This window comes from Bombina bombina, chromosome 5 (assembly GCF_027579735.1).
Source record: "Bombina bombina isolate aBomBom1 chromosome 5, aBomBom1.pri, whole genome shotgun sequence".
NCBI classification, from domain to species: Eukaryota; Metazoa; Chordata; class Amphibia; order Anura; family Bombinatoridae; genus Bombina; species Bombina bombina.
The window spans coordinates 290,074,847-290,102,646 of NC_069503.1; the positions used below are offsets into that span (position 1 = coordinate 290,074,847).

The following is a 27,800-nucleotide window of genomic DNA, read 5'->3' on the forward strand; positions in this document are numbered from 1 at the left end:
AATACGCTCATGCTCCTGAGGTCATATGAGCACACTTACTGTATCTATACCCTTAGACGAAGGATAGAAAAAGAACAAAGCTAATTTGATTATAGAAATAAATTGGAAAGTAAATTACAACTGCATGCTTTATCTAGAATATGAAGTTTTAATTTTGACTGTACTGTCCCTGTACAGATATATATATATATATATATATATATATATATATATATATATATATATATATATACACACACACAAGGTGATATGTATGAATTTCTTCTTGCCCTTTCAAGAATTGAAAACATTAATCCTACAGTATTCCCCAAGGATTATAAGGGATATGCTGCTATAAACATTGTGGGGTTAGACATATAGGGGTACAGAGTTACTAGTCTTAGGGTTAGATTTATCAATTTGCACATGGACAAGATTCACATGTTGGGAACCTGTCCCAATTTTATCACAAATATTTAGCATTGCACAAGTAAATTGCTGTGCAATGTCACCCTCTGCTCTAGCATAACCAATTACCTGAGAGCAGGGTTTGTCAATCACCCCAGTTGAATAAATTGGCAGAGAGGGTTTAGGAAGCAGCAGCCTGAAACTAATTGGGGCAATTGCAGCATAATAAACAAAGCCCTTAAATTACATGCTCTACCTCATTTTTTGACTATAATGCCAGTCAGCTGCAAGCCTGCCTACTTCTACAGAATATAAATTATGTTAATTAACAAAATGGCATGCTGGACATAAAACATTCATGTTTATTCCAAAAAATATTACTAAGACAAAAGATTACTGCATATACAACACAGAACACTATCCATAATCCTATACAAATGCATACAGAAAGCACTGTCCTGTTTTTGAATATCAAAAAATACTGAAAACATTAACCTTTTCTAGTACAAAACAGTGAATATCAGCTCTACAGCCAACTGGCATCTGCACCCTGGGATTTATATTCTCTTGTTCAAAAGCAAAAATATGTTTATGGGCAAGCATATAAGTGGTTATATTCACTTTCTCAGTGAAAATGTATCACCTGCACAACTCATATTCAAAGGGATACTAGACCCAAATGTTTTCTTTCATGATTCAGATAGAGCATGCAATTTTACGCAACTTTCTAATTTACTCCTATTTTAAATTTTAAAGCTTAGGAGCCGACTCATTTTTGGTTCAGAACTTGGGTTACACTTGCTTATTGGTGGCTAAATGTAGCCACCAATAAGCCAACAATATCCAGGGTGCTAAACATAAAATGGGTCGGCTCCTAAGCTTTACATTCCTGCCTTTTAAATAAAGATAGCAAGAGAACAAAGACAAATTGATAACAGGAGTAAATTAGAAAGTTACTTAAAATTGCATGCTCTATCTGAATCATGAAAGAAAAAGAATTGGGTTAAGTATCCCTTTAACGTTTGCTTTTTCTTCATTAATTACATTTTGACGGAATTACAGATTTTGAAATTTGAATGATTTAAATATTGTTTCCTACTAATGATTTGGAAAGTTCAATGTCTATTTAAAAGGGACATGAAACTCCAAACTTTTCTTTTAATACAATTTAAAAAAAGTTTCCAATGTACTTCTATTATCACATTTCCTTTATTCTTATGCTATTCTTTGTTGAAAAGATATCTTGATGGGTAGCGTGCACATGTCTGGACTCTGAGCACTACATGACAGGAAATAGCGCTGCCATCTAGTGCTCTTGAAGTTTAGCAACAATGTGTAACACGTGCACACTCCTGAACTTAACTTTCTGCTTTTCAACGAAGGATATAAAAAAATGAAGAACATGTGATAATTGAAGTAAATTGGAAAGTTGTTTAATATTGCATGTTCTATCTGAATCATGACAACAATTGTGGTTTATGTCCCTTTAATGAAATACACCAGTTTTTATAGATCATGATTAATAAATACATTTCTTCTGTGTTTTTATGCATGTATCATATCCCTATCTGAATACCATATCTATATTTAATTTGAAAACCTAAATATGAGGTTAGATTAATAAATCCTAATACTAATTGTGAAGCTTTGGGGTCACAGTACTGCAGTGAAAGTATATTGTTCTATATTATTTTGAGTGTGCAGATGACACATTTCAAGTATCTAAAGTTAACATTTTTTTATTTTTTTGGGATGTTTTATAAGAGCTGTTCAGAAATTTGTAGAAAATGGAGCAAAGTGAATTTTGTGCAGTCAACAAATACTTAAGGAAATGGTTGACACATTAGAAGACTGCTGCATATTAGCAACCAATTAAAAAGCAGGTTAAAACAACTCTCACTTTGTATTCAAAGGAAAAGGGGGCGCTATACTATATACAATGCTTTGGATAAAAGACAAATCCCTGTTTCTAATCCAGAAGAACAATCAAAGTCACCAGATCAGCTCCTCTCTACTTAAAGTGCTGGTAAATTCAAAACCTGGGTTTTTTGCCATTCGATGTAAAATGTATATTAGTTTAATTGATGAAAACACACAAATTTAAAACTTACTTTAGTAGTTTATATATAACCGCTACTTTGCTATTACACGCTCCAGTAGCTGGGGGGTTTTCTGACGTTTTCGCAGTTGTCCATTTAAAATCGTGGAATTTCGGCATGTTTCAATGTAAAATATAAAAAACAGGATTTTTTTCATATGAGTTAGCAATGTCATGCGCAAAACATCCTGTTTTTTTTAAAATTTACATTGAAACATGCCAAAATGCTACGACTTTGATTGGACAACAGCGAAAACGTCTGAAAAAAAAAGGTCTTAGTGTCAGTGATGCTGGGTCGTGCAATAGCAAAGTAGCGGTTATATGTAAATTTGTGTGTTTTCATTAATTAAACTAATATTTTTTTTACATTTTATATCGAATGGCAAAAAGATAAAGATTTTTAATTTACCATCACTTTAAGGTGTGGGAAAACCAACATAAGGGCGTCTTATGGTGTAGACTGCGTGAATTATGTAACAAAAAATCCCAAATGGGAACACTCACAAATGAGATGACACTATATAGATGAATGGTGCAAATAGGCAGGCTGGATGTCGCCTGCACCAGCTGCCTGATGATACCTGCAAAAACCAAACAGCTATGAAATTGTGATACATTTGCAGAGTACTGTCTGTGTAAAGTGGCTGCTCGAATTCTCCTGATTGCCTGTGGCTGGATATTGGAGACTCTCAAGTCTAAGGAAGAGTTCCCCTGTAGATGTTTGCCTTGAGCATCAGCCAGCTTGTGGCTTTGATATCCAGCCTGTTTATTTGCACTATTTATTCATATAGCGTCATATCATTTGTAAGTGACCCATTTGGGAGTTTTATTGTTTTATAATTCACACAGTTTACAACATGAGACATGAAGCCCCGGATCAATGCCTATGTGAGGAGGGGCTAATGACCTCACGCTAGGCATTAGGGGCGTGGTCACGTGAGCCGTTGCTCACTTGTTTTGTAGCCGAGCAGGAGTGAAGACCTGTGAAGAGAAGCGGTGAATTTCTACTTACCATGTCGGAGTTGCAGAAGATCCTGTCGACGGTCCAGGAGCTGTTGTCGTCGAAGGGTGAAGATTGGGTCCGGAAGCGGTTGGCGTTCGAAGAGGACACAGGAACCGGAGGAGTCGTCACGGCGGGCGGTGAGCCATCCAGGCCGACGAGGAGATCCCGTCCGCCAGAAAGGTTAAGTCCATCGACCGGAAGACGTCAGGAGTCCGGGAGCCGTAGAGGAAAAGCGGTGAGAGCTTCAGCGGGTCAGCGGTCGACATCGGTGAGAAAGAGAGGAGCTGCAGGAAATCGATCAGGACCGGGAGACATCAGCAGAGCGGACGCAACACGGTTTCTCCAGAGAGAAGCTGCACCAGGTAATTCTTCTTCTTTTTCAGGAGCTGTTTTCGTCCGGTGGGATGAAGAGGTGTCGGAAGAAGCGGAGATGGCGGCAGGTGAGGAAGAATCTTGCGAGGCGGTGGACGTAAGTATTTTGGCGCCAAAAAAGGATATAACGGCTGCAGGCCCAAAGAGCGCAGCAAACCAGGACATATTTACGGCCGACAGGCCTAAGGGTGTTAATAATAAAAACAATTCTGGGCAGCATGTGGGTTTATCTTATGTAACACCACAACAGGACCTGTTAACGGCAGTTAGGCCTTTAGACATAGGAGGCCCAAATAACGTGGGGCAATTTGAAAGGCATACAGCAGTTAGGCCTGAGGCAAATACATGCTGGGGAAAAGAAGTTAGTCACGGGGTAAGGGATAAATTTTCACAGTCGGGCTATGAGGAATTTTTAAGCGTCAGGGAACAGGAACAGTTTACGGCTAAGGAGCCTTTTTTAATGCAGCAGCAATATTGTGAGGAACATTTTAGTCAAGTAGGCAGGCATTTTGAAACGGCCACTGAGCCTAGAACAGCAAATACAGACTCTTCAAACAAGATTAGCTCAAGGAATACTACAGTGAATAAGCCAATTGCTGTCAGAGCTTCTGCTCCAACAGGTAGAAAGGCATTGGAAAAAAGAAAGCATTGTTTTTCAGGTTCAGGAGAAGAAAACGCTGAGAGGGATGTTAGGCCAGAGAGTTTTAGAAATTGGGAAAGTGCCAGTGTAGATGGTAGTACTAGAGAGATGTTTTTTAAGGAGCATAATGTTAGTGATAGAACAAGTAGGATTGTAAATAGGGAGGCTAACTCTAGGCAGGTTAACGTTTCTTTTTCCTCAGATTCTATTCATCCCGAGTTTATAACACCTGGCCGGAGCAGTGATACGTTTCCTTCTAAGATACAGGAGGAAGCAGACTCTTTATGGATTGATGAACAGTACAGTGATTTCGGGGAAGAGGAAGAGCAAGCAGCTTTACCAGGACCAGCAGCGTCGGAGCAGCTAAACAGTTTAGATATTGTATCACAGTTAATTAGAGCTTTAGTCCCAGGTAATGTTAATTCTGAGGGTAATAGGGCGAGTAATTCAGCAAGGGTTAACACTAAGGTTAGTAATGATATTGATAGGGATTTCCTTAGCGGGGGCTCTTTTGAAAGGGGTGTTAGTATTTTTGATAGAAGGTTAGCTAACAGGGAATACACATCCTCTCAGCCTCAGGTAGTCCACAGTGAAAGAAAGAGACAGGAGAAAAGTTCCAGGAGTTCAGTATCACGGCGGCGGGAGAGATCCCGTTCGCCTATTACGTTCAGACAGAGCAAAGAAATAGGCGATTCTTCTCTTTGGGGATCATTGGATAAACAGTCAAGGGAAAGAGGGAGACCCAGAAGGTCTAGGACTCCGGTTAGAAGGAGAGAGAATGAAAGAGATAAACAGAGAAAAGGTAGTGAATCAACACGTCAGGAAGCAAGGAGAGAGACGGTCATTACAAGGGAGAATCCTGTAATGTCCAATGCTGCAGGTGAGAGTTCAAGTGTAAATGTGCATCATGATTCGAATGCTTCTGATGTAAGGTGTGAACTGATGTTAAAAGGATTGAAAGATTTAATTGCTAGGTTGGAAAATAGTGGTCCGGTGAGTGCCGAGGGCACTTCAGGCCCGGTTGGTGTTTGGGTTCAGCAAATTGCGCCCTCAGGAGGTGGTCCTCCTGAGCAGGCACCTTCGGTAATTTTAAGTAGTGCAAGTATGGTAGGGCTTCCGAAAGTATCTGATCAGGCTTTGAGACGCCCTTGCTTATGTTCGGTTGGGCCTTTAGGTATTCATTTATCTTTAGAGATAAAAGAAAAGATTTGGCGGAGAGAGTTTATTGAAATTTTCTCATTGCTCCCGGTGGATCAAGTTTTTGACATCAAAGATGATGTAAGGAGTGAGTCTTCTAAAAAAGAAGAAGACGAGCGTAAAAAGAAATTTAGGAAATTGCCAAAAACTTTATCTAATTGGTCAACTGCCTTTTGTATTTTGGCAAGTGTAGTTGGGGAAAAGAGCCCTGAGCTTTGCTCTTCCCTTTTTTGTTACCTCAATGAAATAGCCAGTGCTTGTCGTACGTATGGCGGACTTGCGTGGTGGAAGTATGACGAACAGTTTCGTCAACGTCTTGCGGTTCGTCCTGAGATGAGATGGGACGATAGGGATATGGGTATATGGTTGGAGCTTATGACTCCTTTAAGGTCTCAGTCCTTTCGTGTTACGGGAGGAGGAAGCAATGCTTCCTCAGCATCATCAGCAGTGGCCCTCAGAAAAGGGCTTTGCTTCCAATTCAATGAGGGAACATGTAAATTTGGAACAGCTTGTAAATACAAGCACGAATGTTCCTTTTGTGGAGGAGTCCACTCTAGTGCAAAATGCTTTAAAAAAGGTAAATCTCTCTCAAAAGGTGAAAGTACTATTCAAAGCCAAGACGCCAGTGAAAGTCGAAAGGATGGCGCCGTGGTTAGAATTGTACGGTAAGAAGAAAGCTAAAAGATCAGATGCGGACACTCTATTGAAGGGGTTTTCAGTTGGTTTTTATATCCCCTTTTTTGAGGGGATTGAGTCAGTTTTTGCAGGTAATTTAAAGTCGGCATTGGATTTTCCGGAAGTAGTGATGGCTAAGATTCAGAAAGAAATTTCTCTGGGTAGGATGGCGGGTCCCTTTAGGGCCCCTCCGTTTCAGAATTTGCGTGTCTCTCCCTTGGGAGTGGTTCCCAAGAAGATGCCAAATCAATTCAGATTGATTCATCATTTGTCTTTCCCGAAAGGTTTTTCAGTGAATGATGGGATTGATCCAGAATTATCTGCAGTCAGATACGCATCCTTTGATAAGGCTTTAGATTTGATTCGGGAGGCGGGTCCAAACGCATTGTTGGCGAAAGTGGACATTGAATCAGCATTTAGGCTGTTACCGGTCCATCCATCTTGTCATCATCTGTTGGGCTGCTTTGTGGGCGGTTCCTATTTTGTGGATCTATGCTTACCAATGGGCTGTTCTATTTCCTGTGCTTATTTTGAGAAATTTAGTTGTTTTCTAGAATGGGTTGTAAAGCAGATTTCTGGTATGTCATCAGTTTCTCATTATCTGGATGATTTTTTGTTTGTGGGTTCGGAAGGTACCCAATCATGCCAATTTCTGATGGATTCTTTTATGCTGATAGCTAGGGACTTTGGGATCCCGGTTGCTGATGAAAAAACTGAAGGTCCTTCTCATGTGATTAATTTCCTGGGAATTTGTATTGACACTGTTTCTATGGAATGCAGACTTCCTAGGGAAAAAATTAGTGATCTTGTGTCTTCTATTAATCTAGCTCTTGCGAGAAAGAAGCTTTCGTTGAGAGAGATTCAGTCCCTAGTGGGTAAACTGAATTTTGCATGCAAAATCATTCCAGTTGGTAGGATTTTTTGCAGAAGGTTATCTTTAGCCACTGTGGGAGTTAAAATTCCCCATTTTCGGATTCGCTTATCTTATCAGGTAAAAGAAGATTTGAGAGTTTGGAAAGCTTTTTTAAAGGAATTTAATGGCAAATCTTTAATTCAAACTATGGAGATTTTGTGTAGTGAACTTCATTTATTCACTGACGCTTCAGGGGCTCATGGTTTTGGAGCCATATTTGGAAACAAATGGTGTGCTGGCGAGTGGCCCGAATATTGGGCAGAGGTAGGTCTAACAAAAAATCTGGTTTTTCTGGAATTATTTCCGTTAGTGGTAGCCTTAAAAATTTGGGGTGTCGAATTTGAGAATAGAAAGGTGGTATTTCATTCTGATAATATGGGGGTTGTTTTTGCAATCAATCGCCTATCATCCAGTTCGAAACCAGTGATTGGATTGCTGAGGATGTTCGTTTTTGAATGTATGAAGCATAATGTCTTTTTTAGAGCTATTCATGTTCCTGGAAAGGAGAATGTTGGGGCTGACGCTCTTTCTCGTTTTCAGTGGCGGAGATTCCGAGAGGCTGTGCCAGAGGCGGAAGAAATCGGTTTTCCTTGCCCGGAGGAGATGTGGCATTTGAACTTCCTAGATTGTTAAAATCGGTGAGGGGAGCCTTAGCTCCTAGTACTTGGAAAGCCTACCTACCTGTGTGGGTTCAGTGGTTGAACAAATTATCTGTTTTTGAAGGGGACAAGGAGGAATTCCTTTTATTAGATTGGATTGAAGAATGGAGAGAGAAGGGTACATCTAAATCGGTGGTGCAGAGGAATATGGCGGCTTTGTCTTTTTTGTTTAACCTATTGGGTTGGGTTGATCTGTCCAAAAAATTTTCTGTGAGAATGGCAATAAGGAGTTTAATTAGGGGTAAAGTATCAGTTGATAATAGAAGACCTTTGGTCTTTGCTATTGTTGTCAAATTGGTTAAAGTGTTGCCCTTTGTTTGTTTTTCCCAATTTGAAGTTTTGTTATTCAGGATGGCATTTTTACTCGCATTCTTTGGTGCTTTTAGGATTTCAGAGTTGGTATCCGCTAACAGGTGGAATTGCGGGGGCTTGTGCTATAGAGATGTAGTTTTGAACCCGCATGAAGTTTTAATTTGGCTAAAGAAGTCTAAAACAGATCAAATAGGTAAGGGTTGTTGGGTTTGTTTGAAAGAGATTGGGGGATTGTGCTGCCCAGTTACGGCAGTTAGGGAATTTTTTAATGTTAGAAAAGTTATTGATGGCATTCCGTTATTGGTGCACGAGGACGGCACATTTTTATCTCGTTTTTCAATTTGAATCAGTACTGAAAAAAGGATAGGTTTGAATAGTAGTGAGTTTGGTTGTCATTCATTTAGAATTGGGGCAGCGACGGAAGCTAGTATTTCTGGTTTGAATGTTAATTCAGTTAAAAAGATTGGGAGATGGAAGTCTGAATGTTTCAGGTTATATGTGAGACCTGAGCTTGTTAATAAGTTATAGCTATAGTTTTTTATTCCAGCAGGTCCCATTCATTGTTGGATCGTGGGACATTCTTACATATACTGGGCAAGAAAAGAGGCTGCATTAAGAGAATCAGGGCTGCAGCTTAGCTGTTCATCTGAAAAAATATTGATTAAATGGTTTGGGATTAGGGGTATGAAGTGGAACCAGTTACTATTTAAAGTGATTAGTTGGGCTAGATTGTTTCACCCACCTGAGATTTTAATTATTCACGTAGGGGGCAATGATTTGGGGTTTATGGCACAAAAAGACTTTATTGATATGATCAAAAGAGATATTGTTAGGTTAAAAGAATTGTTACCTGAGATAATGATTATTTGGTCCGACATTGAGTGCAGATTAGCGTGGAGGTCTGCTTGGGATGTGAAAAGATTGGACTCATCCCGCAAAAAGATTAATAGAACTATCACAAGCTTTGTGGCAAAATTAGGTGGCTTCGGTGTAAGGCATGTGGAGTTTGAAGGAGAGTCTGGAAGCTGCTTCTTCTTAAAAGATGGTGTTCACCTTAACAAAATTGGCCTGCATCTTTTTAATTTTAACTTGAGCGAAGGGGTAAAAAAGGCCTTAGCCCTGTGGGTTGGTGCTCGAAGGTCTTTTCGAGCAGTGGCGGGGTGCTAGCCGCTAAGTTATATTTAATTATTATGGGTACCTCCTCAGGTATGGGGAGAGGTTAAGGATGTGGGCGTGCCTGGCCGAGCGCCAGTGGAAGGCACGTGATTTTATGGGGCAAGCACCTTTTGAATGTTATTGTGGTTTAATAAAGTTTATCAATTATTTTAAAAATAATAAACGCGGGCTGCGGCCTTTTCCCCCCAAAGTTTTGTCTTGTGTTTTCATTTATAATAATATTGCCTAGATGTGTGGTCAATGAAGCCCCGAATCAATGCCTATGTGAGGAGGGGCTAATGACCTCACGCTAGGCATTAGGGGCGTGGTCACGTGAGCCGTTGCTCACTTGTTTTGTAGCCGAGCAGGAGTGAAGACCTGTGAAGAGAAGCGCCCTCCCTCCCTCCCTGGATTTGGTAAGTGGTTGTCGCAGCTAAAGCGGGGTGCTAGCCGCTAAGTTATATTTAATTATTATGGGTACCTCCTCAGGTATGGGGAGAGGTTAAGGATGTGGGCGTGCCTGGCCGAGCGCCAGTGGAAGGCACGTGATTTTATGGGGCAAGCACCTTTTGAATGTTATTGTGGTTTAATAAAGTTTATCAATTATTTTAAAAATAATAAACGCGGGCTGCGGCCTTTTTCCCCCAAAGTTTTGTCTTGTGTTTTCATTTATAATAATATTGCCTAGATGTGTGGTCATTGTTTTTACCTTGTAAAAAGGAGGTTAAGCTGGGAAGATAATTGTGTAAAGATAATCATCTCGGCCAAATATTGACAATACACAAAAACTTTATATGACTTACTTTTGTCTGCAATGCAAAAAGTGTTAGCCCAAGCGTGACAAATATTGTTGCACCTGCAGCCCACATTACAGCATCAGCATCATAGAGTCTAAAATAAACATAACATTCTTAGCATGGTTGTCATTTGAGGGGTTTTATGTTTTTTTGGGGAGGGGTTGAAACAAAATATCCAGTACATAATAATATAAATGAAGACAAACAAGTGCAGTATATATTTATGGTTTTAACATGCACTCCATTTGTTTTAACGCTACAACACTGTAGTTCATATAATTTTAGGCTTAAATTGTGTTTTGGTAAAGACAGTTGTGCAGCTTCCTTGACCAATCCATATTGTTTCTCTGAATTATCTAGTAGATTAAATATTCACCAGTTTCCCATTCATTCATATGAAATGAATTTCTGACTGTCATGTTACTTTAATGATTCAGACAGAGCATGCAATTTTAAACTTTTTTTTAAAAAAAAAAAGCATAGCTAGGTAGACTCATGAGCAGCAATGCACTATTTTGAGCTAGCTGTTAGTTGGTGGTTACACATATGTGCGTCTTGTAATTGGCTCAACCACTGTACTCAGCTAGCTCCCAGTAGTGCAGTATTGCTCCTTCATCTAAGGACAGTGAAAGAAGCAAGCACATTTGATAATAAAAGAAGTAAATTGTAAAGCTGTTTATGATTGTATGCTATGTCTGAATCATGAAAAAACATGTTGAGTTTCTTGTCCCTTTTTCATGCCAAAATTATTATAACATATTTAACTGCTGCTCTTTAATATACTGTACATTAGATTAGTTAGACAAATTCTTGGTTACTATTTAATAATTATATTGAAAATAATTTGATAGCATATTAATGTAGTAACAACTCCAAATATTTGTTTTTGTCTTGTTTGAAAACCAATAAGGGAATCATTGTTTATACTTACGCTGAAATAGCACCAAGCATACACCCTTCAATCACTGTCTGCAAGAAAAACACAACAAAAAACAATATATTTATAATGTTCCACAGTAATAAGCACAGTCATTAGTTCAGAGATTTCTTTCAAAGTCCCCACCAATTCTTAACCATATTTTGTGTGTTTTGTAGGGCATTGCCCTAAAGTTTACAGCTCATTTGCAAAATAAATAAATAATGAAATTACTCCCTAACATTACAACCCCCCAAAATAAAAAAAAATCCTAAGTAAAAAAAACGAATCTACCCATTGCCCCAAAAAGGGCATTTGCCTTATTTGGAAGAGCCAATCTGGCTTTTAGTACACAGATAACAAGGCTAGCCACTGTCATAAAATTAGTATAAAATACATTGTTTTGCTGTTGTTTTCAGCTGAATTCAGTTAGGGACAAATGTGTAGCAGAGTTAGCCTTGGCAGGTCAACAGCATGCTTTTCAAGTTCTGAGAATTAGAAATGTGGTCAATTTCCAGAGCTAAATTACATGAAAAGGGGGCACAATAAATCATGAAAAAATATTGAACGTTATTTCTAAACATTTTATATAGAAATGCTTGCTCAGGACTGAGACACAGAGCTACTATTTGTAAGTGACTACTAAGCTAGGGTGACCAGATGTCCCCGAATTCCGGGGACAGTCACCGGATTGAGGAGACTGTCCCCAAACAAATTATGTCCCCGGAAATGTCCCCGGGAAGACGGAGCTCACCTAACTCACTCTCTGTTGTTGTGTTATATGGAAGAGGTCCTAGTGGCCTTTACAACACATACTGTATAATATATAAGGCATTCACATCTGTCCCTAACTAGCCTCGTCTGAGATAATATGATATTGCAAAACAAAGTAGTTTTTACAAACAAATTGGCATTGGAAAGCATGCATGCAAGTGTTTTATACTTTTATTTCCATTTGTATGTGATAGTCAAATGCTGCATGTGCGTTTCTAGTGATCAATGAATTAAATCACAGCTGCAATTGTATTTTGCAACCGTCATTTAACCATTTGATTGCACTTTTGTGTGTGACTGGCAATTAATACGTAGGTGTGTATGTGCCTTTATTCATTTTGTTAATACTGTTTTTTCAGACCTCTGGTAGGTTACAAATCATTGTGTTGGAGGATTTCAAGGAGGTTTAAAAATATAATATCCTTGTGTTAAAAACTACTGTTGCGCTACAGGTATATAGGAGGTTAAAACACAGTTACTGGCATGTGATGATTTAAGTGAGGGGGTTAAAAATAAATCACAACTCTGTGTGTGTTACTAGTAGCTAAGGGACATAAAATGATTGGTCAGTTGTGAAGAAATGTGTGTGGACTTGTTGGTGAGAATAGGGCAGCATTGGGAGACACGTAGAGTGGAAATGGGCCATAGAATTTAACCATAGGCTGAAGCTTCTGATCTTTCTACAAACGTACAATGTCCATTCAAAATCATGTTTATCAATAGTACATTAAAAAGAGACAGATAAAATGCTTGCTCTGCAGCACATGTGATTTATAGTTAATTGGGCATAAATCAATAAAATATATAATGTTTGTAACAGGTGAATTTATTTTTAACATACTATAAATAAATATCATAATTACATTGTTTGTCCCTATTTAATTGCTTGAAATGTTTGAAGGCAGGAGCAGACTGACCAAAGCATCAGACAGGGCAAAAAGCCAGTGGGTCAGCTGGTATCTATTTTTACTGTTTACAGCTCCCATTTTATCTACTGATCAGTCTTAATACTGTAAAGTGCTGCTCTATTCTGCACTGAAAAAAAATCCTGGGTATGGACCCTAGATTATGTCACGGTTGATGTTTTTTTTTGTTAAAATCTGTATGGGCACTTAAAGTGGCACAGTGTATATGTATGCTTGTGTGTGTATATGTATGCTTGTGTGTATATGTCTGCTTGTGCATGTGTATATATGTATGCTTGTGTGATTTGTGTGTATATATGTATGCTTGTGTGTGTATATGTATGCTTGTGTGTCTGTGTGTGTATATGTATGCTTGTGTGTATATGTATGCTTGTGTGATTTGTGTGTATATATGTATGCATATGTATGCTTGTGTGTGTATATGTATGCTTGTGTGTATATGTCTGCTTGTGCATGTGTGTATATGTATGCTTGTGTGATTTGTGTGTATATATGTATGCATATGTATGCTTGTGTGTATATGTATGCTTGGGTGTCTGTGTATGTTTAGGTATGCTTGTGTGTGTATATGGTGTATATGTATGCTTGTGCATGTGTGTATATGTATGCTTGTGTAATTTGCGTGTGTATATGTATGCTTGTGTGATTTGGTTGTATATGTATGCTTGTGTGTCTGTGTGTGTATATGTATGCTTGAGTGTCTGTGTATGTGTGTATATACATGCTTATGTGATTTGTATGTGTGCCTGTGTGTGTGTATATGTATGTGTGTCTGTGTGTGTGCATATGTATGCGTGTATGTATGCGTGTGTGTGTGTGTATGCGTGTGTATGTGTCTGCTTGTGTGTGTATATGTATGCTTGTGTGTGTATATGTGTAATCTGAGAAATAACGTATATATTATACAATCACTCCATAAACACATACCAAATACGCTGCATATATAATTTGAGGAAAATATGCTAATAAAATAGTTTTCTTTTACCATCTGCCAAAAAAATGTCCCCGGATTTAATTTTAAAAATCTGGTCACCTTATACTAAGCAATAATGAACAATCTAAGATGGGCTGAGGTGATGTGTAACAAATTGTTCTTGCTCTCAATATATGTTTTCTAAGTCTAAGTTTATAATCAATAAATTCTTATTGAAACACAGCAAGTAGCAGTACCCAACATTATAGAAGCCATTGAAGTAACTGAGGGAAATCCTTTATGATATTAGTTAAATATACAATTTTCCTAATAGCAGCTATGTAACATATTTATCTTATCTGTAGTAAAGTTATTTACAATTTGCTGTGCCTGCTTGATTTACTACAACAATATTACAGATGAAATCTAATTGCCCATGATATTACTTACATAGTATTGTGCAGAATATCTTGTGTTTAAGGCAATATTACATAAAAAGGCAGGTAGTAGAATTATAAACAATATCAGTTTCTTTGTTAAAAATGGGACAGTCAACACCAGAATTGTTGTTGTTTAAAAAGATTAATGATTCCTTTATTACCCATTCCCCAGTTTTCCATTACCAACACAGTTATAACTTATAATACACATTTTACCTCTGTGATTACCTTGTATCTAAGCCTCTGCAAACTGCCCCCTTATTTCAGTTCTTTTGACAGACTTGCATTTTAGTCAATCAGTGCTGACTCCTAGGTAACTTCACATGCATGAGCTTAATGTTATAAATATGACACACATGAACTTATGATTAGTATATTGGAAAGTTGTTTAAAATTACATGCCCTATTTGAATCATGAAAGTTTATTTTGGACTTGAATGTCCCTTTAAATGTCTCTCATAAAATTAAGATGCATTTAAAATAATATTATATGCATAACAGAACATATATCTCTGAAAGCTCTTTTCATGGCTTTTCTTCAAAGCACTTTAAGGTGGACGTATATTACATAGCACACAGGGTCTTGAGCATCTTAGAATCTGATTGATTGCTGATATGTCCCGAAGGTCATTTATACTTGTCCCAAATGGGCCAAAGAAATAGAGATAACACCAAAGAGGCTTTTCACTGTGTTTGTCACTAGACTGTTAAACAATGCAAAATTTGCTAAAGAATTACAGTTTTAATTATTTTAATAAATGTATTTTAAATGCAAGTGTTCTGTAATACACTAATGTTTGGTGCCTATACAGTATGTGGCAGTGATGTATTCAACACTTTCTAAAGGAACCATAAATGAAGCCCTCAAAGAAGTTTTTTGTATTTCTTAATGATATGATTGACTTGTGGGAAGCCTAAACAACAATACACATGCTACTATAGAAATAGAATAGCTGCCTTAAAGGGACAGTAAAGTCCAAGGTAAACTTTCATTATTCTGCTAGATGTCATTTTAAACAACTTTCCAATTTACTTTTATCATTCAATTATCATTCAGTTTTTTTCTCTTGGCATTTTTTTTTTGTTAAAGGCTAAATCTAGGTAGTTTCATAGGCTGATTTTTAAGACTCTGCAGTCCACCACTTATTGCCCTCTCTGGCTGCGAATAGCTAATAATGTACTGTTTGCTCATGTGAGCCATACAGATAACACTGTGCTCACCCCAGTGGAGTTATTTAAGAGTCAGCACTAATTGCCTGAAATGCAAGTCTGTCAAAAGAACTGAAATAAGGGGGCTGTCTGCAGAAGCTTAGATACAAGGTAATCACAGAGATAAAAAGTACATTAATATAACAGTGTTGGTTATGCAAAACTGGGGAATGGTAAATAAATGGATTACCTATTACCCTTCTAACCAAGACAAAAGAAAGGACCACATGCCCTTGCAGAAAACACCTCCTTACAGGACTAATCTCCAGGCTCACTGGGTGACGTAATGCAGATACTAAAGACCCATCTGTACATGTTTTACCAGATCAAGGACATTTACTGGTAGATGTAACAGAAGCAATATTTGGATTAAACAGCATAGCCTACATAATAATTACAGTTGGTAAAAATGTAAAAGACTTACAAATATTCCAAGAAAAATGAAGTTGAGCGGTACTTTACGGCGTATACTGTCACAGCATGAAAACACTAAGACAAGGAGAAGTGCGGCACCGCTGCAAAATAAAAACACAGCTAATAGAAGAACTGTTTAATCAGAATCACAGAATCTGCAGTTCAGTTATTTACAGGTCTGATAAGATCCTGCTAATTCAATTGAAATGATTTTTAAAGGGGCAGTAAAGTCAAAAGTATACTTTCATGCTTCAGATAGAGCATAAAATGTAAACAACTTTCCAATTTACTTCCATTATCAAATTTGCTTGCTCCTCTTGGTATCTTTTATTAAATAGTAAAATCAGGAGCAGCAATGGACTACTGGGAGCTAGCTGAACAAATCTGTTGAGCGAATGACAAGATGCATGTTTGTAGCTACCAACCACTAGCTCTCAGTAGTGTACTACTGCTCCTTAGCCTACCTAGGTATGCTTTTCAACAAAGGATACCAAGAGGAAAAAGCACATTAGATAATAGAAATAAACTGGAAAGTTGTTTAAAATTGCATGCTGTATCTGAACCATGAAAATGTAAATTTAGCTTTAATGTCCCTTTAATAATGGCAATGGGAAGGAACAGCTGGGCTGAGATGAGTTTATATTATATGCAATGATTCTATGTGGTAGTAGAGTTTCCCCAATATGCCTCTCAGTAAATATATTTAGAACCAGGGACATAAAACCCAAAAATGTTCTTTCATGATTACGATATATAATACAATGTTAAACAACTTTATAATTTACTTCTATTTTCTAATTTGTTTTATTCTCTTGGTATCATTTGTTGAAGGAGCAGCAAAGCACTACTGGTTCCTAACTGAACACATGGGTGAGCCAATGACAATCTGCACATATATGCAGCCACCAATCAGCAACGAGAACCTAGGTTCTTTGCTGCTCCTGAGTCTACCTAGATAAACATTTCAGCAAAGGATAACAAGAGAAGGAAGCAAATTAGATAATAGAAGTAAATTGGAAAGTTGTTTAAAATTGTACTCTCTATCTGAATCATGAAAGAAAAATTTTGTGTTTCATGTCCCTTTAAAGTATTTAACTTGATTTATGTCCATATGTAATTTTGGCTTACATGCTGGAGTAGAGACAAGACATTGAGTGACAGTTGTTTAAAGGGACATTATACTGTAAAATGTCCTCCCCTTTATTTTATTCATAATAATCCATTTTACCTGATGGACTGTATTAAATTGTTTACAAATAACTCCTTCACCTTTACTAGCGGATTTTGCTTATTTCAACTGCCACCTATACTAATACTGCAGTATTGTCTACTGAAAAGTTTTGTAAATAAGAGGAAGTAGCAGAAATCGATCTGCCAGTAGGGTTGAAAAACAGAGATAGACCCACCCATTTAAATTACCAATAAATACAGTAGAATAGCATTATCAGTAAAGGCATAATAAAAAGACAATGCAGAAGCACTTGGTTTGAATTTCAATTGTAAAGTTACTTCTATTCTCCCTCCTACTGCATCATGTGACAGCCATCAGCCAATCACAAAACGCATATACTTATATTATGTGAATCTTGCACATGCTCAGCAGCCTCAGACAGTGTGTATATATAAATATTGTGCACATTTAGATAATGGAAGTGAATTGGAAAGTTGTTTAAAATGCTGTGCTCTATCTGAATCATGACAGTTTAATTTTGACTCGTGTCCCTTTAAAAGGGTGTTCTTGCAGAATATTTGAATACAGTTAAAGGACCAGTCAACACTGTAGATTTGCATAATCAACAAATGCAAGATATCAAGAGAATACAATAACACTTAGTCTGAACTTCAAATGAGTAGTAGATTTTTTTTCTGACAATTTTAAAAATTATGTCTTTTTCCACTCCCCCTGTACCATGTGACAGCCATCAGCCAATCACAAATGCATACACGTACCATGTGACAGCAATCAGCCATTCACAAATGCATACACACTTATACTTGCACATGCTCAGTAGGAGCTGGTGACTCAAAAAGCTTAAATATAAAAAACTGTGCACATTTTGTTAATGGATGTAAATAGCAAAGTTGTTTAAAATTGCATGCTCTATCTGAATAATGAAAGTTTAATTTTGATTGAGTGTCCCTTTAACTGTTATCAGCTGCTTGTCTGTGTACATTGTGCTTTAAAGGGACATGGAACACACATTTTTTATGATTCAAATAGAGCATGTAAGTTTAAAGAACTTTCCAATTTACTTCTATTATCTAATTTGTTTCATTTTCTTGGTATCCTTTGTTAAAAAAGGATACCTAGGTAGACTCAGGAGCTGCTAATTGGTGGCTGCGCATATATGCCTCATGTTATTGGCTCACCCATGTGTATTGCTGTTTTATCAATAAAGGATACCAAGAGAATGAAGCAAATTTGATTCAAGAAATAAAATGGAAAGTGTCTAAATAGGTGAAATAGCTGACCAATACTGTTTTATACCACATTCCATTTACCTAACAAGAACAACCATCTTGAAAGACCAGTTGTGATGTTTGCAAATGGAATATAATCTATCCCCGTGTTCTCAGGATGCTTTCTCTTCAACATTATTGTTAGCACTTCAGAGAAAGATACATTATGCATGCAGATTCTTCTCTGGCTTCACTTACAAATTGGGCATTTGAGGAAGAAGCAAAAGTACCAGAAATGTATTAGCTAGGTGACATACAATAGAAATGTACCTGTAGCAAATGATACCAAGATGTACTGGATGCATTTGTATTATTTTGTTCTCTATGTTATGTTATTCCCACATATGTGGTGTTTACTCTTTGGCATGTGAGTTTGTTAAGTATATGTGGTGGGGGTATGGGAATTATTAGACTGATAGACAATGAGAAGGCAAAGGACAATTTACTAAGTCAAGTAGCTTATAAGAGTTAATTGTATTCCAAAGCACCTGCAGAAATACCCTTTCAAAAGGGCTGGACTCTCTCTATCTCAGAATCCACTGGGATGTTGCTTTCTGTTGCCACCTCTTGTCTGTACAGCTTCTGTATATAGAATACTAATGTATTTATACTTTCAGTATAGGTGGCAACTGGCAAAAGCAGTTATTTCAAATGAGTAACTAAATGTAATTTAGCTATTCATTAACAGTTGAATACACTCCACCTGGTAAAAAAAAAAAATGACATTACAATATTCCTGTAAGTATTCAGGACAGCAGACCGAGTGAATCCAGTCATATGACAAGATAAACAAGAGAGCATATAGCCCATACAGTCTCCTAGTGTGAATGAAAACAATGTGGTGCTATTTAGAGCATGATGATTGTAAATGATTGTACACTAATAATTTACTTCCAAAAATAGGTGTTTGTTTCTTATTTTAAATTTACTATCAAAATATTGTAAAGTGAAATGTAATTGCTAAAGATTATTTAGGGAAGTGCTATACCTTTTTATGCAAATTTGGTTGTTAGGGCTCTGTGACGAGCTGCAACTGCTAAATCTGTTTTCATTGGTGAAACATCATTTTCCTTTCAAAAAACTAAATGTTCTTGTACAAAGATAAATTATAATGAATTGTAACACCATTTTATCTCACAATTACATCATTGAGAGTTTAAAAATAAAAATCTCACAATCATCTTTCAATAAACTTCCATGCAAATTAGAACAATGAGGCAATAATTCCAGTGGAAAAACTTTGTGTTTAATGTATTACAGGGTGGGTCATGACACTTCCTCTGCGGTTGTCTCTTGTTGGTATGTAACCCTGTTATCAATTAGACTTTGGACTTCTGTGGGACCTGCCTACTTAACCCATGGAGACGTCAGAGAACTTGTACCACAAGTAATGATTAGTAACAGATGTTATCAGACTGTACACATTAGACCTCATATAAATTAATCACAATAGCTTTATTCATTCACTTCTTTGCGATTAATAAAATGTTCTACTTATTACACACAAGTCACATGGTCCTAGTCCATGTCCGTGTTTTAAAGGTTCAGGTCAATGTAGGTAAAAAAAAAAAAACCTAGGCTCAAGGACCCTGTTACTGAACTTTTTCCAATTGTGGTAGAATCAAATTATAAACAAATGATTATTTAATATTATTCCTAGCAGTTTTTTATTTCTGGGTTGTGGTATATAATTATTTATCCAAATGTATGTTAATCAGCATGGCCAGTATTTTTTTCAAAGAAAAGTGGCAACCTTATTTCATTGTGACATTAAAGGTACATTCCAGACAAAATTGGAATCTACTTGGATGCATTTCAGTTTTGAATAGAAGTATTTTTGTAATATACATGTGTTAGCAAAAATTGTTCTAATGAAAGCTATAGCTGTTTCAAAGTATATTTAAGTATGCACTGTGCACCAGCATTTTAAACATATCACTTGCTCAGGGAGCCTAAGGTGCTAGTACCATCTGGTAATGACTCAATTTGTTAATTGCTGACATGATACAAGCCCCACTGGCACTCTGAGCAGCTGCAGTATTTAAAATGCTGGCACACGTAGAATATCTAGCTATGCTTCAAATGCACGTGCAGAGAAAAATATTAACACTAAAAGAGTGATAACTTTTACTAGAAGAATTTTTGTCAATTCATGTATATTCCAAATATGTTCTTATTTAAAGATGGAATGCATATTATAACTATTAGATTCCCCATAAAATACTTTATTATGCGGTAGAGCAAATTTTGCAATATAATTTCATTATTTATTTTGGTTGCTTTTTCTTCAATTAATCTCTCTGTTACTGCCCTTAGGGAGTCTGGAGTATATCCTGTAGGATGAACAAACTGACCCTGCAACACTGCTTGGAGAAAACAAAATACTAGGTCACTGGACTGCAACACAATTACAATTGAGACAGTTTTAAACATATAATATATCTGATATATAGTGTGTGTGTATATATATATATATATATATATATATATATATATATATATATATATATATATATATATATATATTACCATTACTTGTTTTATACTAGCATTCATGGGCTCCTATACAAGACCACCACTGATTCAAATAATATAATGGCACCTTTGGTTATAAAATGAATAGTATTTTACTCATTTCTAGAGCTTGGACTAGATGCTTTTTGAAGGATTCTATACAAATTATTCAAATTACTTACCAGAAACCAAATGCAAAATATGATTGTCCCTGCACCCAATGTTTCAAGGATTTCCTAGAGGAAAAAAACCAAAAGTCTTAAAATTTTTGTCATGTAGGTTTGTTTAAGCTCTGTTCATTTGCACAATACTGAGGTAAAGACCAGCCATTACATCAGTCATAATATTCATTCCACAGAATGTAATATACATGTTTTTTTCTGACATAAATTAGTTTATTAAATAATTTTAAACATATTGACATGTGAAAATGGGGGTATCTATTTGGAAAATGGAATGTGGAAGTATCATGAACACCTAGTAGGAAACTGAGGCTGACACTCCTTACACCATTCAAGTGGTTTAATGCTTTACTGGCCTAGGGCTTTCTAAGTTCCTAATATACTGGTATAAATGGAATAATGTTGAGGATGAGGTGCTGTGTATGTCATTATATCCAATAATTTCATCAGAAGATACTGAAAATGAACATATACTATACAGCATTCTGGCTACTATATATTTCTTACCTTTAGATACATATGTTTAATTATAATGCTTATCACTTAAAGGGGCACAAAACACCTCTTGACCCTGTGTATAAAAACTGTGCATCCCAAGCTCCACAGAGAGACCAAAAAAACTGGTTTCAAATGGCTGCAAGTTGTCTAAACCAGTTATTTGTTTTGCTGCACTCCAAAAACCCAGGTTATAGAATTTTTTCCAGCCTCTCTAGAGTGATTGGGGCAACTTATCTTCTATCTTTAACAGAAAATCAAGGGGTGTTCAATGGTCTTTCAAAAAACAAAAGTAGGAGCCAATTAACCAACTGAATATCATTCAGGATAACAGTAAATTAGAGATTTTACAAGCACCAAGCTATGTGATACTGAATAGTACAACACCAGCTCAAGCACAAAGCAAGAAAATGTCAAGGTGCCAGGAATCAGACTGAGACAAGAAGTGCAAAAATAATCACACCTTTATTAATAACAAAAAATAATAAAAAGTCCACAAGTTAAATAACAAGCCAGGAGTTAAAGCCAGAGCTGGTAGTCAGACGAGCCAAGTCAGGAGCCAAAGCGAGTAGTCAGGCGAGCCCAAATCAGGAACAAGGAGAACAGCAGAGTCAGGAACAAGCCAGGAATCAGGAACCAGAAGAGACGTCAGACAGCCAGGTAATACACAGGAACTCACAAACAGGTCTGAGACAACGCAAGGGCAAAGCATACTGAACGGAGGCCCTTTAAATAATAAGTGATGACATCACAATTCTGAGACTAAACCTGTCTCACACGGATGATGTACACCAGTCCGACCAGAAGAGGGTGTGCAGGAAATGAGCAGCATCAGACACTCTGCACCAGATTCAGTAAGAGGGGAGTAGAATGGCAGCACATGGCAAACAAAGCAGGGAAAAAACCCTGACAGAAAAGCAGAATCACAAGTCACATTGTCTGTACAATATTCAGAAAATAAAATAAAATAAAAAATACTTATGACCCTCATTTTTTGCCCCCTAAAACAAGATGATGCCACTCTTGGGCCTCTAATAACTGCAATAAACAAAACATTAACAGGAGGTATAAGTGGGAAAGAACATCCACTCATGAACCTTTTTATGAGATAAACATTAAACAGATATTGAAAAACTGAACTCAAGGCTAATATAAAATATAGAATATGTGCCCTTCTTTTGACCACAAGAAAATGTAAGTTAATTAACAAATATTTAATAATACCCTGACATATATCCAGACAAACTAGAAAACATAATGTATACCACAGTAATGCTGAACCACTCAAATAAAATTTGGAGATATGGCATCACCACACAACTATGGCAAGAATGGGGAAGCAAGCTAACACACTGCAATGTAGAAAACTCAGGCAGAATCTGCCCCACTAATCACCATTGAACCTGGGTTCTCAGCTTAAATATATCTATAACTTGCAATACATAGTCATGAACAACTTAACAAACATCTAGCTAATTAATTAGTCCTCTGATGTCACCACATGAAGAGACATGTCTGATTGAAACATCTGCTCTATATCATCTAGAAGCTGAACTTTGTGTTCCTCCAGCAGAACCACAGCCCAGTACAAAGATTATAAGAGTTCTCCATATCTCAAGTAGACAAATCCTTGTGTGGAACAATTGAAAATCAGTGACACTGCAATTTTTTACTCTGGGAGGGGGGCTGTGTTTGAGCCTCTCCTTGAAAAGGGAGCCAACTGACTCAACACTGTAGATCAGTTAAAAGATGTAGTTCCCCGTAAAATGTAGTGTAACGCAACTCAGTTCTGTCTCTTGAGTTTTTAATACTCCATTTTTAATGATGGATGGATATTTGACCTGTTAATTGTTTTTAAATCTTTATTTATCAAAGCTGACAAACACAAGGACGTATAATATCATGAGATAAAGCACAAAGGATGCTACAAAACCAATCAAGTCCAATTTTCAGCTCAAGACGAGAACTAATGAAAAACAATAAAAATTTAGCAAATTTAAAAAACAAAACATCAAATTATCCTCAAATCAATGTAAATTTAGAAGTTAAATTATTAGATTATCTCTGCTTTACTAAGCAATACCACCTCCCTGGGGCTCATCACATCTATATCTGTCAAGTCCTAGTAGTCAAAACATGGTTCAGGTGCCCTTTCAGCATCTCATTATAAAGTCTAGAAACCATTCACCTATAAATTAATAAAAAAAGAGAGCAAACAAGGTCCAGGAGTGATGTTTAAAAGATCGTAATCCTTTATTTGTTTTTAAAAGTCACGATATACACAAAGCACACATTGGTAGGCTGTGGCTGTGTGGTCTGCTGACGCGTTTCGGTAGTTATACCATACTCATGCTATGACTATGGTATAACTACTGAAACGCGTCAGCAGACCTCACAGCCACAGCCTACCAATGTGTGCTTTGTGTATATCGTGACCTTTAATACTAAATAAAGGATTTCCATTTTTTAGTTCCTGTATTATGTCACTTAAAGGGACATAATACTCATATGCTAAATCACTTGAAACTGATGCAGTATAACTGTAAAAAGCTGACAGGAAAATATCACCTGAGCATCTCTATGTAAAAAAGGAAGATATTTTACCTCACAATCTTCTCAGCTCAGCAGAGTAAGTTCTGTGTAATAAGTTATACTCAGCTGCAGGTAAAATTCCCCCCAAAAAATGAAGAAATGTACAGCAGCCAATCAGCATCAGCAGTGCTGAGGTTGTGAACTCTTTTACTGTAATCTCATGAGATTTCACTTAACTCTCATGAGATTTCATTGTAAACTTCCTTACACTGAATAGGGAAATAATATGAGTGTGCACGAAAGCTCGCTCCTTCTGCTGTCCCGGGACAGACATACTGATTTGCTGCTTAGAAGTCCTTTACAATGGGATGTGGCTACTGAGAAACTTTTGAGGTAAAATATCTTCCTTTTTTACATAGAGATGTTCAGGTGATATTTTCTAGTCAGCTTTTTACAGCTATACTGCATCACTTTCAAGTGTTTAAACATTTGGGTATTAAGGCCCTTTAACCAATTATTGGTGGTTTAACAGCAGTCTGCTCGCAGCTACCGATTTTGCAACCACTTAAAAGGACAGTATACAACAATTTTTATATAACTGCATGTAATAGACACTACTATAAAGAAGAATATGTACAGATACTAATATAAAAATCCAGTAAACCTTTTTAAAAACTTAATTAGCAGCTCCCAATTTAGCATTGTTGATGAGGTTGGGCTGGGACACCTATTGAAAGAGGCGGAGAAAGCAGGAAGAGCAGACCCTTTGCTGAATTTAGTATGTTAATTTATTGCAATACAACACAAAAGTGTTCTACATCCCCAACCAAAAAGAGCTAAACAAAATGCCTGATAAAACAGCCTTAAAGGGACAGTCTTCTCCAAAATTTGTATTAATCTTTCCCTATTCCCCAGTTTTACACAACCAGCATGGTTATATTAATACAATTTTAGAATTTTACCTGTGTGATTACCTTGTATCTAAACCTCTTCTGACAGCCCCTTATTACATGGCTATTTATTTATTATCTATTGACTTGCATTTTAGCCAATTAGTGCAGTGTTGTGCCCAACTCACAAGATTGAGCACAATGTTATCTATATGGCCCACATTAATTAGTAGTCTCTTGTGAAAAGCTAATAAAAAAGCATGCGATAAGAGGCTGTCTGTAGTGGTTTACAAACAGGCAGAAATGTTAATTTAGGCTTAAATGTTATAAAGTATATTAATCTAACAATGTTAGTTGTGCAAAGCTGGAGAATGGGTAGTAAAGGCGTTATCTATCTTTTTTAAACAACAACAATTTTGGTGTAAACTGTCCCTTTAAGGTTGGAAAACTCATTGAAAGTGGGAATAAACAGATAATGGTGCGCATTCACTATTCTGAGGGGAGGAGGTGTTGTACCGGGGTTTAGTCAGCTAGAGACTGTAAATGCCAGGCGGCGGCTGCCATTGTACTTATGTATATGGTGCCATCTGAACCCACAAGTAATATTCCTAAGCTTGGCTTTCTTTCCATTACTTACAAAGTTACGTTTGGTGGCAGCCATTGTTTGTGTATCTTTCTGGATAGAAACATGGATTTAAAAAAAAAAATGGAAATAATTTATTCCCTCCTTTTGATGAAACAAAGAAAACACGTTCACTACAACATCTAACTGCATTCTCTGTATTTTTGACCATTTGAAACCTAGAAAACCCTGCTCTATCTATCCCTGTTCAAATCATAAAAAGTAAATTATAAAATTCTAACGCAACATAACTGGGTGACAATCAAACATGAAAAAAAATCCTCCCCAATAAGGTGTATGGCATAACATGGGGCTTTTATTAAATAAAAAGTTTAGTTATACATAATGCAACAACTTTGTAATGCATTTAATTCATTTTGCCCCCTTTTCAAGTAATTTAGCTCTAATTCTCAGAACATGAAATGGACCCTGCTGACTTCTCAAGGCTGTAACCCTACTACATATCTTTCACTAATTGGCTTTATCAGATAACAACTGCAAAACAGAGTCATTTATACTAAATCTATGACAGTGGCTAGCTATGTTGTATGCAGACTAAATCCCAAATTGGCTCCTTCAAATAAGGCAAATGGTAGGTGGAGTTTGGCTATTTAAAAATAATTGCTGTAAAATGGATGTTAAAGGGACATGAAACACAATTTTTTTCTTTCATGATTCAGGTAAAGAATAAAATTTGAATCAACTTTCCAATTTACTTTTATTATCTAATTTGCTTCATTCTCTTGGAATTCTTTATTGGAGAAGCAGCAATGCACTACTGGGAGCTATCTGAATGCACTGTTGAGCCAATAACATGAGGCATATATGTACAGCCACCAATCAGCAGTCTACCTAGGTATCCCTTTCAACAAAATAAATTAGATCATAGAAGTAAATTGGAAAGTTGTTTGATCTATCTGAATCATACAAGAAAAAAAAGTGTTTTATGTCCCTTTTTTAAAAAACATTAAGACTGATATGTTATTCTATAGCAGAATGACAAATGTCTTGTAATTACGAAATGTTTACCGTTCCTTTAAACCCATCCACTGGGTTTGCTCAGCCTGAGGTTTCGAAACGTCACTAACGATTTTCAGTTGTACAAATCCAGTGATTGCAGAACATTATGATATTTGTATTGTTTCTGGCACCCTGGTTCTATTTATTTACATTATTTAAATAAATGATTGTTCTAAAAATGACTTTCTTAAACATTACTATGGGGATCATGCATCCTTCAGTCATTTGAGGACACAAAAAGACATACATATAACATGTAATATAGAGAGAACACAAATAGAAGACAATAGTGATGTGCATCTGAAAAATAACTTAACCATTACTATTTTTCATTGGTACATTGCACTGTATGTTATATGTAGCTGATAACTATAAGAGAGGTCTAAGTAGCTATCAATTATATTATTTGTGAATATAGATAAATATTAGAACTTACCAAAAAACAAACATGCAGATAATGCCAAATGTTACTGCTAATTGTATGGCCAGTGTAATGTACACCTTCCGGATAAAAGCTAAGAACAAGCACAAGGAACAGAACAGTATTAAACCATGTACAGAAACACACTTTTTTTTTTATTTGTATGAAAACAAAGAAGAACCAGAATTAGTGGGATATTTTATACTTAACATGGCTGTATTTAAAGGGACATTCTAAAGAAAATATGACATGAAATGGAGGAGATTAGTTTAGTTGTATTTTTAATTTCTCTAAATGTATTCAGGAGAGGGCTTTGATCATAATCATAATTGGTAAAAAAAATAATAATAATATTTGCAGTTCATGCTAAGTAAGAATATTTAATTCTTCCTATATATTTCTTTAGTTTAAACAAACAATATTAAAATATATATGTAAAAGTGCAATCAAACAGAAATTCAAGCAGCACATCTTCCATTCTCTTGCTGCTCTCTTTACACTGAAATATATTTTATTTTACCTGCTCTGTCCTCATATTACAACAACCAACATCAATAAAGTGCACATGCTAAGTAGACATAGCTGATCCAAAGGCTGGCGTGTGGGAATACAAGGGGCTGTAGGGGGCATTCTGCTTGTCTGAAGGCTGGTGTGTGGGAATACAATGGGCTGCAGGGGACATTCTCCTTGTCTGAAGGATGGCGTGTAAGAATAGAAGGGGCTTCAGGGGACATTATGCTTGTCTGAAGGCTGGTGTGTGGGAATACAAGGGCTGCAGGGGACATGCTACTTGTTTGAAGGAGGGCGTGTAGGAATAGAAGGTACTGCAGGGGACATTCTTCTTGTCTGAAGGCTGATGTGTAG

The 27,800-nt window shown here is 36.7% G+C and overlaps 1 protein-coding gene across 2 annotated transcripts in view; it reads right to left on the reverse strand.

Moving 5' to 3' along the window:
- LOC128660275 (protein lifeguard 1) overlaps nt 1-27,800 on the reverse strand; it is a 91,391-nt gene that overhangs the window by 40,545 nt on the left and 23,046 nt on the right. For both annotated transcript variants that reach the window (XM_053714034.1, XM_053714035.1), the window contains 5 exons: nt 26,952-27,030; nt 20,957-21,010; nt 15,811-15,901; nt 11,140-11,177; nt 10,215-10,302 (listed from right to left, as the gene is read on the reverse strand). In XM_053714034.1, the coding sequence (XP_053570009.1) occupies nt 10,215-10,302; nt 11,140-11,177; nt 15,811-15,901; nt 20,957-21,010; nt 26,952-27,030 (350 nt within the window). The remainder of the gene's footprint in view (nt 1-10,214; nt 10,303-11,139; nt 11,178-15,810; nt 15,902-20,956; nt 21,011-26,951; nt 27,031-27,800) is intronic.